We start from the raw sequence: 17,598 nt of genomic DNA, 5'->3' as shown, positions 1-17,598 counted from the left end.
GCTAGGAGCCGTTGTGCGGGAGGTGCACTCAACTGATTTCATGCGTTGATCGAATGGCAGGTTGAGGAGGCCCTCAGGTCTCTGCCCTCCATGCTGCTTACAGCTGTACCAAGGCTCTTCTTCTGGAGAAGCTTTTCTTCCAGAACAGAGGGCAGTATAACCAAGAAACACAGGATTGTAAGGGGCCTCATATGTTGCCTATTCAAACTCACTGCTCTGTGACGGAAATCCAAACGGAGCTTCCCTAAAAAGAGCTCTGTGTTCTCGGCTTGGAAACCTTCAGTGAGATGGATCCTGCCCACCCTTTCCTATGTGATTGATTCATTGAACTTCTCTTACTGTCAGGAAGTTTCTCTTAATCTGCAGCTAAAATCTACCCTCCAGGAACTTAAGCGCATTAGATCTGCTCTGGCCTGTGGAACAGCGCAGACGTGTGACAGCCTGTGGGTGTTTAAGGAGTTACCATGTTCTCCTCTCAGTCTGGTGTTCTTCAGGCTATACTTACCCAGTTCTTTAAGCTTCTCCTCACAGGACTTTCCAGGTGCCTGACCATCTTTATTGCCCTCCTCTGAACCCATTCTGCTTTTTCTTCATTTTTCTTAAAACGTGATGCCCAGAACTGGACACAGTAGTCCCGGTCTGATCTGACTAGCACAGAATAGAGCAGAAGCATTACTCCTTGGGTATGATGTTGCTGTTAATGCCGCTTAAAATGGCATTAGACTTTATTGCAGCTTGTGAGCCTCTGAATGCTACCCACATGCACTACTGTTAAGCCACGTATCATTCACCCCGCGAGGGGTTCTCAGTTCTGAGTTGAAAGGTTCTTGGAGATGTTGGGGTGGAGTTGGGGAGGGCAGGATTTGGGGACGGACCTCAGCTGGAAGTAATGCCATTGAGCCCACTCTCTAAAGTTGCCATTTTCTCTGGGAGAACTGATCTCTTGTCTTCTGGAGATCCAGTTCCAGGAGATCTCAAGGCTCCACGTGGAGGCTGGAAAAACTACACATATGATGTCATCCAATATATTCAATCTCATGAGTCATTAAAGAAAACGTACATTTTATTTCTCAGTGATGGTAACAGACCATATTGTGGCTGTGTCTAGACCAGAACCCTCAACAGAGAATCTCCCGTGTGGTATTATGTCTTCACAATTGTTTTAATAAAGGATATATTAATTGAGTACTGTTTCACAAATTGTTTATACAGAGTAAGGGATGTAATAAACAATTTATATATTCTTTTGTTTCTCTTGACACAACCTGTTGTGACAATTACATTACCGTGTTGCTCTATTTTGTTGTAGACCAGAACCCTGGCACACATGCCACCTCTGTTACTGGGCCCTGTTCTCAGCCTTAGCACCACCCCCTCCTCTAATATGAGCGCTTAGGTACTTCATAAGATACTGTGAGATTCACTGGGACAATGCAGTCAATCAAATATTTATTGTTGTAGCCATAGGCCATAACATCCTAACCCCGTACCACAATTCATTTCAGTAAAAGTTAGACCATCCATCATAACAAAATACAAATTAACCGGTTTTAAAATATCTGTACAAATAAATGGTACAATAAAACCCTAGAATAAAATATATTTATAATTCGGCTAAAATTCTTGTGAAAGCTAAAAGTCTTGTAGGGGCAGCCGGGATGAGTCTCTTCCTTATATGTTTGTTGATAGAAAGATAAAAGTGGCCCCCTTAAGGAGTAACATCTGGGATGCTATCAGCCAGCAAAGACTTAATAACTGGGACAATGTGTTAATGCATTTCAAATGTAACATGCAAGATAAATGCCAACTCTTCTTATTAGAACAACCAGCCCAAAGAGCTTTTCTTTGGCCACATACTATTCTAATACGGAAGAGAGAAGTGCCACGCATACTATCCTGGGCCCTTTGGCAGGAGGGCTGGATAAAAATGTGGTAGAGGGAGAGGAAGAGATCTCCGGATGCAGTCGAGGTTGCTAATGCGATGTAATCCGTTGAACTGCTTGGAGGTAGGATTCTCTGTTGTACCGTATCAGGGATCCCAGTAGGATTGGATTGTACCGTGTCAGGGATCCCTGTAGGACAAGAAAAGGTGCTTCCTCTTCTCTCCCTGGTTACTAGCCAGTATGACCTGTTCCTTCAGGATCTCTAGTATGATAATGTCAGACACTGAACAGGAGAGCAAAAGGTGCATCTGCTGAGAGCTGCCATTTCCCGCAAAGAAGAAGAGAGAGAAAATAAACATTGTGATAAAAAACAGTGCTAGTTTGCACATGCAAATTCCTCACTTTAAATCTGGTTGCTTGACTGCTCCAGTGCTTAATATTGAGAGAAGGGTGGCTTGCTTCCACACACAGGGACGGGATTGTGTGGTTTCCCTGTTGCTGGTGCAGCTGCAGATAAAGCATAGCAGCAGTAGGGCTTCCAAACGGCAGGTTCCCCCACAGTTTCGTTGACCCAGTCCCCCAGAAGTAGACACGCCCGTTCCCCTTGGCCACCACAGCTTTTGCATTGTTTAAAAATCAGCATTAGAATATTGTTGTATCATTTTACAAAATTTTTACTTCATTTATACCCTGCTTTTTTCCCCGATGGGGACCCAAAGCAGCTTACATCACATTCCTCTGCTCAGATTTTTTCTCACAACAAACCCAGTGATAGGCTGAGAGATTTTTTTATGACTGGCCCAGGGTCACGCAATGAGCTTCCACGGCAAAGCAGGAAATCAAACCCGTGTCAGTCAGACCCTAGTCCATCACTCTAGCTGCTATACCATACTGGCTCTTTACAGGTGAACCAAGTTGTATGAATTCCCAGCTTTTTTTTTAAAAAAAAAGTAAATCTCTAGCCCTTTTCCTTGTGAAGATATGCTTTCCCCCTTTCATCTCCATAATGGAAGGAGCTAGAGACTTTCCTTATTAAAAATTCAGAGAACTGGCTACACCTATTGTTACAACAGTATATTGATTTCATGATATTCCCATGCCCAGGGCTTTTTTTCTGGGGAAAGAGGTGGTGGGACTCAGTGGGTTGCCCTCGGGGAAAATGGTCACATGGCTGGTGGCCCCGCCCCCTGATCTCCAGGCAGAGGGGAGTTGAGATTGCCCTCCGCGCCGCAATGTGGCGCGGAGGGCAATCTCAACTCCGTCTGCCTGGAGATCAGGGGGCGGGGCCACCAACCATGTGACCATTTTCAGGAGGTTCCGGAACTCCGTTCCACCACGTCCCAGCTGAATAAAAGCCCTGCCCATGCCTATTTTTTTTTTTTTAAAAAAATTAAAACTGTGTGTTTGAGCGTGGGGGGATGGCTGCCACAGGGACCAAGAAATGGCTGAATTTTCCCACACACCCAGCAGCCATCCTGGATTTACTGTGATTTTTCCCAAAACATGATTGCAAAACAGGTTTGAGAAAGATCAGAGGGAAGCTGAGGAAACGCTTGGAGGCGCATGAACACTCCACAGTGCTGTGGAGAAACAAGAAAAAAACACACATCAAACTCGAGACAGATAACCCATGCAGAAAGGGCCGAGGTGAAGTGAGACAATAAGAACTGTAAATTATCTCTTGTCCCTCTCCAACTCATGTATAATCTATAATCTTGCAACAGTTCAGATGGGGCCAGATTCGTCAGAAAGCATTAAGCCCCTGTTATAGCCGGGCCATCGCCAGCCATCTTGTGGCTTGTAGCCTACAAAGCAGCAAAAAACAGCATGCGCTGAAAACAGCAATAACTGCCACAAGTCTTGTGGTGGAAAAAATCATTAAAACTTAAGAAAGAAGTGGGGAGGGGGGGGGACAACATAAGGGAAGAACTGCTGGAACTGTTACTGAGATCTTGTTGAAAAACTCTGCCTCTCCTCTTCTCTTGCAACCCAGAATGTCCCTGAATTGCTGCATCACAGGTCGAGGGGACCCAAAATAACCCAGCCCCTTGTTCTGGCAGCAGAAATCCTCAGTCCGATCTGTACCTGAGATAATTCAAGGTCACCTCAGAGAGAAAGACACTCTGGGCTCCTCTGACTGCGATGATGTGTTTCGATAACTATTTTCTGGTGCAAACCACCACTGATGTTCAGTCATCACATGGTCATCACATGGTGGGGAAGCTGCATGTTCACCCAGCTCTAACTTGGGGGCCATTTTAGTACGGCATGGTGATCTTGTGAGGGCATTACAGCTTGCTCCTTTCACTATGGCAACGAGACTCCTGACAGCTAAAGATTGTGGCTCATCCAACAGTTTGAAGAAATTCCCCAAAATTCTGCGCGGTGGTCATTATTATACCTCAGACTTGATGGAATATTTGTGGGCCTGGCCCCCTGCCCCACCCCACCCCTTCTGCACATCAGGCTGTGGTTTCAGTGGTATGTCACTATCATGTGAGAAGGGGATCTGAGCCTGACATCCCATCTGTACTGTTTAACATTATTGCCTCCAGTTGTGTTTTATCTCTCATTTGAACGGGCTTAACCGGTGTTTATTTTTAAGAGGTCTGGAGCTTCAGCCAGGATACTGTTATGGTTCTGATGTTTTTCCATTGACGGGGGGGGGGGCGGGGGGGAAGGCTGGGAAAGCAAACCTTAGCTGGAAGCAGAGAGCAATTTGTAAGGAGGCTGCAAAAGTGAGAATGCCCTGAGCGTCCATTGAGGGGCCCTGCAGCCCGTGATAGCTGTGATAAAGCAAAGCACAGCTGGCTTAAGTGTTTTGACATTTCATACCTAGCAGTTAGTCGCAGTGGGATGTCACTCCTCCAGTGCTGTTTTGGTACTTACATCTTAAACTTATCATTATGCTTTAGCCACTCATGCCCCCCCCATCCCTTTATTTTCTCCACAGATTCGCCCTGCTCAAACATGCTGGGGATGCTTTCGGGACTTATCCCCGACTCCCAGATCTCAGCTTCATCTACCAGAGAGTACCACTGGGCCCCCAGCGTAGCACGCCTTGTCAGCAGCCGCTCAGGATGGTTCCCACGCATACCTCAAGCACAGCCTGGGGAGGAATGGCTGCAAGTAGATCTGGGAGTCCCCAAGAACGTGAAAGGAGTGATTATTCAAGGGGCTCGGGGAGGGGACAGCATCAACGTGGCAGAACCCCGAGCCTTTGTAAGGAAGTTTAAAGTGGCTGCCAGCTTGAATGGGAAGGACTGGGAATTTTTACAAGACCCCAAGACAATGCAGCCTAAGGTAAGACTTCCCTGAAGGTCCAAGTGTGGGACAACTTGTGCCTCCATTCATTCATTCATTCATTCATTCATTCATTTTCTTTCTTTCTTTCTTTCTTTCTTTCTTTCTTTCTTTCTTTCTTTCTTTCTTTCTTTCTTTCTTTCTTTCTTTCGTGATATTAACTATTTGGGTGAGAACAGGGGGGGGGTCATAGTGATTTTGGGCAAAAATCCAAGGTGGGATCCCTGCTGGGCCTACCTCTGCTCCCAGGACCCAAGCAAGATCTGGCCCTTGCTCATGTGAGGTGGGTAGGAGCCACTGCTGCCCCCAAACGCTGGCTGTCCAGACCTCAGATGGGTGGACTTGAGCCTCTGCCAGGTTGGCTGCCTGAGGCCCAGATGGGGCTGTCACAAGAAATCACTGCAGCTAAACCGGCGCCTCCCCTTCTGTTGGGGGAGGGGATGGGTCATGAGAGGTGGGGCCCAAGGCAGCTGCCTCTCTCGTCCATTGGTTAAGACCACCTCCGGTGAAAACACAGGGGTGAGGAAACATGAAGGAAACGGTTGATTTGCTCGTGGGCCTCATGTGTAAGGCCATAATATTGCCATACATACCTTCCACACAGTTCCATTTCAAGTAATAAAGGCAGCCGATTGACCCTAATCTGTTTTGGACTGCTTTGACTACATGGCTGTGCTTTTATCGGAAAGCATTTGAGTGCCTTTCTTTTCCAAAGGAGTTAGCCATCTTAGTCTGTAGTTGCAAAATAGTAAAGAGTCCAGTAGCACCTTTAAGACTAACCAATTTTATTGTTGCATAAGCTTTCAGGAGCCAGTTTCTCTTCGTCAGATGCATGGAGGGTATGAAGAAACTGGACAGAGATATATGGGTGGTGCGTCAACTACACAATGGCTGTTTCCACACAGCTTACCTTTGCTTGGAATGACCCGGAACATCGTGCAAAAAACACAGCAGATTGCGTTTTCTCGCACGAGATTTGCGTGACATTGCGCAAATTTCGCCCGAGAAAACACAATCTTCCGCGTTTTTTGCGCGATGTTCCGGGTCGTTCCGAGCAAAAGTCAGCCATGTGGAAACGGCCAATCTCTGGTTTTTACAGCTGCTCATCCTCCAACGTGATATATGCCTTCGTGCCAACACTCTGCTCTGTATATAGGACAAACCAGACAACCTCTGTGCAAAAGAATAAATGGACACAAATCTGACATTAAAAATTGTCACACTCAGCCTGGATTGCGCACTCCACTTCTTTTATGACTTTTGCAACTGATTTACATTTATGTGGCCCTCACTCCCTGCACCCTCTCCCCCCTCCCCTCACCACTTACACATCTCTGGCCAGTTTCTTCGCACCCTCCATGCATCTGATGAAAAGAGCGGTGGTACTCGAAAGCTACAATAAAGATGGTTAGTCTTAAAGGTGTACTGGACATTTTGCTTCATACTTTGGCTACTCAACAAATGAGTGCAGGACAATATGAACTGTATTCTGTTCACCCCATTCTGGACAGTTAGCTCAAAATACTTAATTTGGAGCTCAACTTGCTAAACCCAGTGGCCTGGTGAATAATTCCCTCCAAGATCAATCAGTCCACTTCCAGAAGGTTGTCCTAAAAACCCTACTTGCTGTGCTCATCTCGAAGTGGATAACCTGCCTGTTCTGCGAGTCGCACAGCTTGAATCTGTTAAATTGTTCTGTCACTTCAGTTTGGGAATACTTGTTTCATTTATACTCTGAAGAACATGGTATCTCTTCACTGAGAGTTTGCCTATTAATATTCTGCCTGGTCACCACTCTTTTCTCTCAACTTTTGCTGAAAAAGTTGTACAAAAGCACCCCTTTTTGCACCTCTTCCTTTGTGGAACTTGCATTTATTTTTCTCGAAGCTTATGAAGCACCCCTTTGGGATGCTGGCAGTGTGTAACCTCTGACTACTGAAGGGGGCATTTCTTGAAGTCCGTGAGTGCAGCGAACGTTCCATTCCTTCACCTTTCTGCCATCGTGAAGGCAATTGTATCATCATCATCAGGGCTTTTTTTCAGCAGGAACGCGGGGGAACGGAGTTCCGGCACCTCTTGAAAATGGTCACATGGCTAGTGGCCCTGCCCCCTGATCTCCAGATATCAGAGGGCGGGGCCACCAGCCATGTGACCATTTTCTCCGAGGGCAACCCACTGAGTTCCACCACCTCTTTTCCCAGAAAAAAAGCCCTGATCATCATCATCATTTAATTTATAGCCCACCCTCCCTGCAAGCAGGCTCAGGGCGAGTTACAGTGCTACAACAGTAGATAAAATATACAGGAGTGAACAATAAAATCACAAATTTCATAGACACAACATTTCAGCAAAGATCAAGATTCCAACTAAATCTAGTATCAAGATTCCACCTAAATCCAGAACTCATCTACTTCCAAAACCCATTGCTGGAAACAAAAAAGCTATCACCGTCATTATGGGCTTACAGAGTGAAATCTTTCTATATGGATAAGACTGCTGCCTTTAGAGAAGACCCCCAAAAGTAAATGAGTATCTTCTCAACACCTTGTCACTGCAACAGGGCTCTGATCGCACAGTGCAAAGAACTAGCATGGCAGCCATTCTCAAGAACTAGCGGAGCTCACTTGGCAGGAGTAGCAGCTGTGTCTACCACTTTCAGTGGAGGCATGCTGTTACTGGGACTCTGCAGAGAGCAACTTGGGCTCAGCCGTTTATCTTTGTGAAGCATTATGCGCCTGGATGTGAGAGCCTGGAAAGATGCAGACTTGGGCCAGGCAGAATATTTTGCCTAATTTTCATGACAACACAGTTTCCCTCCACCAGAGAGGTCAGGTAGCTAATATTTCCCATAGGTGCGCTTACACAGAGACCGTGAAGAAGAGCAGGTTGTTTACCTGTAATTTATGTGTAATTCATCCTTCTTCCCAGGAATAGATGCTATTTACCCTGCTGCATTGTCTAGCTAAGAGATAAAGGTAAAGGTAGTCCCCTGTGCAAGCACCGAGTCATTAGTGACCCATGGGGGGACGTTGCATCACGACGTTTTCTTGGCAGACTTTTTACAGGGTGGTTTGCCATTGCCTTCCCCAGTCATCTACACTTTACCCCCAAGAAACTGGGTACTCATTTTACCAGCCTCGGAAGGATGGAAGGCTGAGAGATAGCAGGCAGAATAAGGTTGCCAGCTGTAGCTGGCACCCCACTGGGAGAATGGGGGGGGGGGCAATCTCTTGAGCATCGTGCCAATGCACAGTGTCTCTTCTGGCATAAAACTGGAAGAGACATTGTGTTGGGGCAGTGCTCTAGAATTCAGCTAAAATTATCTTATTTTGAAGGGAGGGTTTCTTCATAAAAAGGAGCCTTCTAAAATGTTAAACCTCACCAATGCAGTTGGAAGTACAGTCCACACCCCCATCCCCACCATTCTTCTGCATGTGTCAATCAGTCCTCAATGAAGGGGAGGGGACACAAAAATGCACGTCGTTTCCTTGACATGAGAGCTGTGTGTGATCTGATAAGATTGTAAAGAAAGGGACTTTTAGAGCCTGTTGCAGCTATTAGGGGTCATGTGAGCACCTTTCTAGTATGGGTGTCCCTTCTCAGGGATCCTTTAGCGCGCACCCTCCCCTCGCACATCTGTCCCTTCTGCTCCCTTCAGCCCTGGAGCAAACAAGGGCCTTACTGGCTGCCACCACTCTGGTCTGGGAGTTCAACTATGGAGGGCCAAGAGGCCACCCACCCATTATGCCTCCTAGCAGCAACCCTCTACTGGGGAGGGCATTGCCAGTACGGTTGCCAGATGACGTCCAGCCTAATATCAAACCCTGGGAAAAGGCTTCCCTTTCACATGTATATGCAGTGCATGTGCACTCCCAGGCAGTGCGATAACAATCCAGTAGGAAGTGACATCATCCCATTGACACCCCCACTTCTGGCTGGGCTGGCTGGCCACTCCTGGGCGGCGTGGTGTCAACACAGGAGGCTGCTTGGGCGCCTGGAGTGGTAGGCCACTCCCCTGGTCCAGCAATGGCACCGCGCAGCTGCAGGAGGCTGGGCAACTGACGGGGGGAGGGGGAGGGACCGGGACAAGTGTCTGGAATTCGGGGATTGTTTTCCTGGACAGTCCCCTAAAATACCAGACTGTCCAAAACCGGACATCTGGCAACCCTAGTTGCCCTAGTTGCCAGGTGACCAGTTGACCTTTAGGCAACAGAAAAAGTAAAGCAAATGGCTTTGTTAAATAGGGGCAATCACTAAACAGGTGGGGAACATGTTTGGGAGAAACAGTTTAAGAGGGAATACGTTTAGAACAAATAAGGCACAACGGACCCATAAAGAAGCCGCATAAAAAAGACTCCTAATGCCTGGCTGATCTCTGCACACCTGGCCCTTCCTGGGTCCAGCCCACCCTCCCTGGCTCAGGGCTCCTCTCCTGCTGGTGGCGGCTTCTCGGCCCCTCAGCTCCTGGGAGAAGAACCCCTTCCCCCTTCAGGGGGGCCTTATATTCCTCCCCCCCCCCACGGCCCAGTCTCCTTGCTTCGATCGGCCTTCCTTCTCTCTCCAGTGTCCCTTAGTCCTGTCCTAAAGGGAGAAGGAACCCGGGAAATGTGAGCCTGCAGGGCCATCGTCAGCCAGGCCTAAATTTACACGAAGGCCTCAGACTTCCTCTAGGCCGACAAGCCCAGGATCATGACTGAGCCGGGTAAGTCCGGTAGCCCACGCAGATAGTGGTCCACAGCCCCCCACCCACCCACCCAGATTTCTTCTAAGCGGCCTTGTCATACTGTAGAACAGATGAGCATCTACAAAAATGAGAAATCGGGCCGTGCCTCACGCTGTGTCCTCGGTAGGGTTTCAGACTAGCAAACATACATACCTCTACGTACTCATATTATAGGGTGGAAGAATGTAAGCACCACGTGTGAGGGAATGGTTGAGGAAACTGACTGTTCTGCTTCATTTCTCTCTCCTGTTGGTGTGTGACTGATCATATCTGCTGGTTGAACTTTTGCATCCCTGGAATGCTCTTAATCCAGCAAATCATGAGGACTTGAAGATCTCATTCCTATGGAAACGCAAGGCTGCGTTCCTAATGGCTTACTTCTTGGGCCGGTACATGTGGCTTCAAGGAGAGTTAGTTGCCTTTGGGACTACTCTGGGAATGGTGGAGGGAGTGAGGAAAAGGGGGAGGACGTATTAAATACAACGAGCCAGAAGCTGGTTGTGTTTGTACAAGTAATCAGAAAAGCTGTATCAGGTCTAAGTTAGCATATCTGGGATCAGGATCTGGTTAAGAGAATGCACATTTCGTGCCAGAGCTTGCTGGTGGGGTGGAACAAGAGGATGAAACGTTGTCTGATCTTGATGCAAAGTTCCGCTGCCAGATTTTGGAGTCTGGGCAGCTTCTCGGGTCCATGCTTTCCAGATAAAGATGTGTTGCTAAAGGTAACCCTCTAAGCATTATCATTCTGGGTACACTACTGTAGGAATGTTCCACACTGGCCCTTGATGCTCCCATTGCAGTGTACAAAAACCTACTAAACCAAGGGGATGGTCTTCCTGTTGACTAAATTACCAGCACAGCAACTGCAATACTTTCAAGGGTTTTATGCAGCTCAGATGAAATTGGAGCCAAGTGTGCATCTAACTGGTGCTGCATTGGTAGCATTCTATCTGCATCAAACTGATAAATAAATCGTTATGTAGGCCTCAGAAACCTAATTAAATGATTCCATGTTTCAGCCGTTAGCAGAGTTTATTGTTTGGCATAGGAAGCTCGTTCTGCTGGCTGGTGTGTGTGCAGAAGAGAAAATAATAAATCATACACTTGCTTTATATTTAGAAAAGAAATAAGAGTTCTTTATTGTAGGAACTTCATACTCTGATAGGGAAGGAGACAGATCTTAACTACCTATCTAGTTTAAGGATGGACATGGATGCTAGAGCAAGGCCTGCATCCATGCTGCCAAGATGGAGGGAGGAGAAGGAGAGAAGGTGTTGCCTGGAACAATGCCAGGAAGAGAAGTGAGAGACAGGATGTCAGGAGGAGGAAATCCTAAGAATCCTGAGAATAGCAATCTACATATCACAGGACAGTCAGAGCAGTGCCCTGACCTCTCTATCTTTCTAACTCTTTGGTTTGTCCTTCTCTGAAACCTGAGGAAAGGGACAGCACTGGATCCTCCTCTTCCTACGCAAACAAACCAGATTGAACTATAATAAAATTCACATAGCCTGGCCAGCAGTTGGTTTTGGCGACGAATATAGTTCAGGGGGACGTCATTGGTTATCTCGCTGCTGACAATGACAGGATCCACCTTAATAAACTTCCAGGGAAAGAGAGTCTACAGTTTCCCTGGACAGCTTGATGCTATTGTTTATTTATGCATGTAAGGTTAGGAAATGTTTTCTCGATGCTGCAAGCTAACCTTGATAGAGATTGCTCTTGCTGGTTTTTGACCTTCCCTCAGAGGCAGTGGGTAAACGATTGTACTAAATCTCTCTCTTTTTTATGGCAGCCTCTTAGATGCTTGTAAAGGGCTTTCACTCCCTCCACCCTTTCTCATCTCAGCCTGATGCCAGGATACTGTGCCTGGATGTATAAATAACGCAGAATCTAGAGTCATTTGGTTTGGATCTTTAAATGCCTGCACTTGAGGGAACGTGTTTGCGTGGAATGAAAGCTGTCCAGTCAGTTTAAAAACAAAACGGAGTTAGTTCCATTAAAGATATCACATCTTGACTTACCCCAAGATCCCGATTAAGTTTCTTTCCAGGATTCCTGTCTTGCTTCTTCCAGCGATTTGTTCTGTAACAACCAGCATTCTCCAGGTTGTCTTAATTTATTACATCAGGCATGGCTGTTGCTCTGTAAAACACAACATTGAAATGAGCTTGGAAGGGCATCCAGTTTCCAGCAATGTTCCAGCCTTTTCCAGAATGCTCTGTTATGCCAAGGAGTTTCATACTAAACTGTTTCATGCTAATGTCTGTTTCTCTCTTTAAGACGTTTGAAGGCAATATGCACTATGATACCCCTGAAGTTCGAAGGTTTGACCCGGTTCCAGCACAGTACATCAGGGTTCATCCAGAAAGGTGGTCTCCAGCAGGAATTGGCATGCGCTTGGAGGTGCTTGGGTGTGACTGGACAGGTAAGGCTTCTGTGAATAAATTGACTACTCCAGCCATGTGGTTATGCCATTTTGGGGTAGAGACAATGATCAGTAGAACCCAGTGAGTCTCTACACAAGACACCTCAGCAGGTGTTCATCAAGTGTAGGGAGACACAATGTTAGCCAGAAAGTGCAGTTTAAAAAGACAGAGCCGGCAGAGATCACTCCTCAGAGGGTTTTGTTAATTTCATCTTCGCCTCTGGAAGACTGTTAGTTTCACATCTCCAGTCTAAAACTCTGTGGGATTGCAACCGGAGGGCAGCGAGGAATGGAAATGGGCTGGTGCTGCCTTTCAGAGCTGGGCTTGGACCTGGAGAGGTTATCATGGGCTGAAGTTTCCCTTCAGTTTGGTGTAATAATAATAATAATAACAACAACAACAATAATAATAGATTTATATACCGCCCTTCAGGATGACTTAACACTCACTCAGAGCGGTTTATAAAGTATGTAGTTATTATCCCCACAACAGCAAACATGCTGTGAGGTGGGTGGGGCTGAGAGAGCTCCTAGAAGCTGTGACTGACCCAAGGTCACCCAGCTGGCTTCAAGTGGAGGAGTGAGGAATCAAACCCGGATCTCCAGATTAGAGTCCTGCTACTCTCAACCTCTACACCAAACCTGCTTTCCCTCATCAGAGGGTTTTGTTAATTTGTAGTGGTTAAGAGCGTGGGACTCTAATTTGGAGAACTGGGTTTGATTCCCCACTCCTCCACTTGAAGCCAGCTGGATGACCTTGGGTCAGTCACAACTTCTAGGAGCTCTTTCAGCCCCACCCACCTCACAGGGTGTTTTGTTGTGGGAATAATAATGACATACTTTGTAAACCGCTCTGAGTGGGTGTTAAGTCATCCTGAAGGGCGGTATATAAATTGAATGTTGTTGTTGTTGTTGTTGTTATTCTGGCATTTCATAGCCCCTTCACACATCTCCAGTGTTTAACAAAGCCTTTGCCCTGCCCCCGGCTCTGTCTTTTTAAACTGCCTTTCCAGGCTAACATTGCATCTCCCGAGACGTGTTCTTCACATATCAGATGTCTCATGTAGAGAGACTCATAGTTTACATACAGAAGATCTCAGGTTCGATCATGGGCAATTCCACATAGCAGAAGTTAGGTGTTTCTCTACTTCAGATCGTAAAGAGCTGCTGCCTGTTGGAATACATGATTCTGACCGATACTGCCTTGGTATAATAATAGTAACAACAACAACAACATTCCATTTATATACCGCCCTTCAGGACAACTTAACGCCCACTCAGAGCGGTTTACAAAGTATGTCATTATTATCCCCACAACAACAACAATCACTCTGTGAGGTGGGTGGGGCTGAGAGAGCTCTGAGAGAGCTGTGACTGGCCCAAGGTCACCCAGCCGGCTTCAAGAGGAGGAGTGGGGAATCAAACCCAGCTCTGCTCTCCAGATTAGAGTCCCACTGCTCACCAAACTGGCCAGTTTTGTTAGCTGATTGGCTGAAGGCTGGTCAGTTTCCTTAATTGATGGGCTGAGGACCGGTCAGTTCCCTCAACTGATTGCTGAGGAAACTTACAAGGTTTTTTTGATCTTTTTTTTTTTAATGGCACCAATGTTACAAAGTTGCTGCTTCAAAAAAAACGTTTAAACGCCAAAAAAATGGACAGGAAGAATGGACAGAAATGCACAGGAAGCACAGGTGAAAACTTTAAAATATCAAGTGGGATTGAACCAGGGCCGGATCGAGGGGGGGCAGGGGGGTAGTCTGCCCCCAGCGCCCCCAGGGAGGGGGCCCCGGGAGCAGCTGCCAGCTGCCAGAGGGCGCAGGCAGCTTGGCAGCCCCCCCGCGCTGCCTTTCGCCTGCCCCGCAGGACAGGGGGCGGCCGGCTTGCCACGCACCCCCTGTCCTGCAGAGCAGGCAAAAGGCAGCGCGGGGGGCTGGGAAGGTCATCACGCAGGTTATCACGCAGCGCGGGGAACGCACTGTGCGCGCGCACAAGATCGCCAACGTAGGGTGGCCCCGGGCGCGGGCAACCCTAGATCCGGAGCTGGATTGAACACTCTCTGCAGCATTTTTGTGTTAGACATATTGTATTGTGCACGTTGTGTTAGACATATTGTCCCTCCTCCCTCCCTCCCCCCCCCCCATGGATGCAAGGTTTATTTTTCTTTTAAGGCGCTAACGTTGCAATGTTTTAATTCTTTAAAAAAAAATCAGGGAAAAAACTGGATTGGTTGCTGTTCAACCAATCAGGATGCAAGGGAATAAACGGGAGGGCAAAAGGCAGGTCCAGGTCCAGGCCTTACACTGAAGAAAGCATTCTGAACTTCAAAAAAGCCCCGGTTTGACGTTGCCGGAAAAATGCCATTAGGGTTGAGCACAGGGAGAAAAGCTGCAGAAGCGCCAGGGAAAGAGCGGTTCTGCAGAATGCGGAAAAGTCCAGGAAGCAGTTTGGAGACTGAATTGGGGTATTTTGACCATGGCATGCAGAACTCTGGAGAGAAATTGATGCAGAATGGAGCCAGAACCGATGAAAAAGCCCCGTGCAGAAAAGGCCTAAGATAATAAGGATTGTGAAGTATTTTATGTATAGGGAAATGATACGTGGTACTAATAATGCTCTTTTATCCTGCTGTGTATTCATGGGAGGGTTGTCTGTTGGTTCTCAGTTCTACGTGTAAGAGTAAATAGGATGTTCATCTTCGTTCTTCTGTGCCTCCACACATGGGGACTGCGCAGGCGCAGGCCAGCCGCCGGAGAATTTTCTAGAGCTTCTATGGCTCCGAAGGGGCCGTCTGTCGCGCGCCTCAGCGACCGTCTTCCCGCCCAAACGGTCACGTGATCCTCCAGCGACCAACGGCCCCTTCCCTCAGTTCTCTTCTTGCCGCCGCTTGGAGAGAACGTGAGCTTGTGCTCTGTGCTTTGTGTTTCGTGCCTTTCTTCTGACTGATTGATCTTGGCTTTTTTGACTTCGGACTTCTGACCTCGACTGTTCTTCGGATCTCGCTTTGGACTTTGACGTGGACTCGGTAATACGACTCGGACTGTTTTGACCCTTCTCTCGCGTGCCCGTGAAGATGGCCTCTACGGCTCTCTTCAAGCATTGCTTGCAATGCCACACTAAGATGGCCAAATCCGATGGCCATGATCTGTGCCTTTTTTGCTTGGGGGAGACCCACAATGTGTCGGCCTGTAAGGTCTGCCAGGGTTTTACCAACAAGCGCGACAGACGGCCCCTTCGGAGCCATAGAAGCTCTAGAAAATTCTCTGGCGGCTGGCCTGCGCCTGCGCAGTCCCCATGTGTGTCAGCACAGAAGAACTCGATGAACATAAGTTACAGGTATGTTAACCCTGTTTTCTCTTCAAATGGTGCCCCATCTGCCTGTTTCTATACACCTTGACCATTTTTCTACTTGTACTTCACCCATATTTTTTCCAAACAGAAGAGTCTTAATTTTTACAGCTTTTTATTCATATTCTTGATGGGTTTTGTTGCTTATTCTATATATATTAAGCCAAAGAGATTGGTGGTCACATATTTTGTAACAGTGGCTCAGTTTAAACATAAAGTGAAGACATGATTTATTGGAACTATGGTTAGTTTGTGAAACCATGATTCTGCTCAAATCCTGGTTTGTCTCAACAAATACTGGGCCAATTCCAGACGACTAACCTGAAGGCGCTGCATGCCGCCATGTTCCGGATCGCGACGGGGAAAACACGATATTTCGCGTTTTCCCCATCGCGATCCGGAACCTGGCAGCATGCAGCGCCTTCAGGTTAGTCGTCTGGAATCGGCCCTGGTTTCATTTTCTTCTAGGAGGGCATCTCCAGAGAGCAAGCTAGGATTAAGGCAGGATGTCTGCATTCAAACATCTTGTGAAACATGGTTAAGACTAATCATGGTTAATAAATCAACATCAGATCCTAGTTTGATGGAGACTTAACTAACCATAGTTATTGGAGTGCTGTGCATTCAGACAATCACACTAAACCATTGTTAATTAAACTATGATTTCACACAATATCTGAACTGAACTAATAAGTAAGAGAGATGTAGTTGCATTTTCATACATACCGTGTATTTTCAGATAGTTAAAATATATTTCAGTATTCTCCATTTATTAACAGGTCTGTCTATACGGTTCATGGGCTTTTAGACAAGACAAATTTTGTATAAAGTTTTTTTAAAAGAGTAAAATACAATTGAACCAAAACGCCCAATCTAAACAATTTAAAAGTAACAAAATCAATGGCAGAATCAAGTGATTAAAACAAACTCGAATGAGTTAAAAATAATCAAAGAAAATTCGATTAAATTCCCGGGTAGTGATCAACCTATATTTAAATAAGTATTATAGAGTTAGTTTTAAATTGTTTAAATCAAGGGCTTGTGATTCCGTTTGTATTTTACTCTGTTTTAAAAACTTTATTCAAAATTGTGTACAAAGCCCATATGCTATATGAAAAAACCTGTTAATAAATGGATTTCAGTATTGTCAACATGGCTAGAACATTAAAGTTTTTTAAAAAAAATTAAACTTGGGGAACCTAATTCAAACAAAAGGTTGCTCTGGTTTGGAGTTCTTTATATTACATGAAATCCCTCTACAGACATTGGATCCAGTAACAGAACTATCACAAAATTCTGTAATTTTCAAATACTTGGTAACAAACGGAGCGCCCTGTCTGTCTGTTAAGAAAGGATTTGGTAAATCTCTCCTAGTTTGGGCCTGTCTCTGCTAGACGCTGTGCGACATCCCAATGCCAGACAGTCTCTGCCCCCAGAGAACTTGCTGAATAATTTAAAGACTGGAGAGAGAGAGAGAAAATGACATAGATTTACAGAGGCAGGCGGGCAGGCTTTAAACTGAGGAGCGATTCTTCTTCTGTGGACTACAGAGCATCAGTTTCTCATTTGAGAGGTCTTGAGATACGGTTCCAATACTGCTCAGTCGGTCCACGGAACCCCCATGTTACACAAGTTTATGATGTGAAATGCTCATCTTTGCCTTTACCCAGCTATAAACTGTGAAACCTGTCCACTGAATTTAGCCCTCCAGCTTCTAGTACTTACCTGAAACGACAAGAACCCAAAGGACAATATAACTGCAGTAGGAACCCCCACCCCACACACACACCTTTGGTTGCTGGCTGTTAGGGCCAAAAAGCCATTCTCTGTTATTTTGTTAAGATGTCCTTAACTTTCAATCTGCTTTCCAGATGGCTGTGGTAAAGGCTCTTGATTTCCATTTAGAAACCGCATCT

The 17,598-nt window shown here is 46.4% G+C and overlaps 1 protein-coding gene across 3 annotated transcripts in view; it reads left to right on the top strand.

The window, feature by feature from the left end:
* Positions 1 to 17,598, top strand: part of NRP2 (neuropilin 2) — a 254,599-nt gene that overhangs the window by 131,727 nt on the left and 105,274 nt on the right. For all 3 annotated transcript variants that reach the window (XM_054970181.1, XM_054970184.1, XM_054970183.1), the window contains exons 9-10: positions 4,837 to 5,186; positions 12,193 to 12,337. In XM_054970181.1, the coding sequence (XP_054826156.1) occupies positions 4,837 to 5,186; positions 12,193 to 12,337 (495 nt within the window). The remainder of the gene's footprint in view (positions 1 to 4,836; positions 5,187 to 12,192; positions 12,338 to 17,598) is intronic.

This window comes from Eublepharis macularius, chromosome 2 (genome assembly GCF_028583425.1).
Source record: "Eublepharis macularius isolate TG4126 chromosome 2, MPM_Emac_v1.0, whole genome shotgun sequence".
Taxonomy (NCBI): domain Eukaryota; kingdom Metazoa; phylum Chordata; class Lepidosauria; order Squamata; family Eublepharidae; genus Eublepharis; species Eublepharis macularius.
The sequence above is the reverse complement of the archived record's forward strand: the minus strand, read 5'-3'. Positions and strand labels throughout refer to the sequence as shown.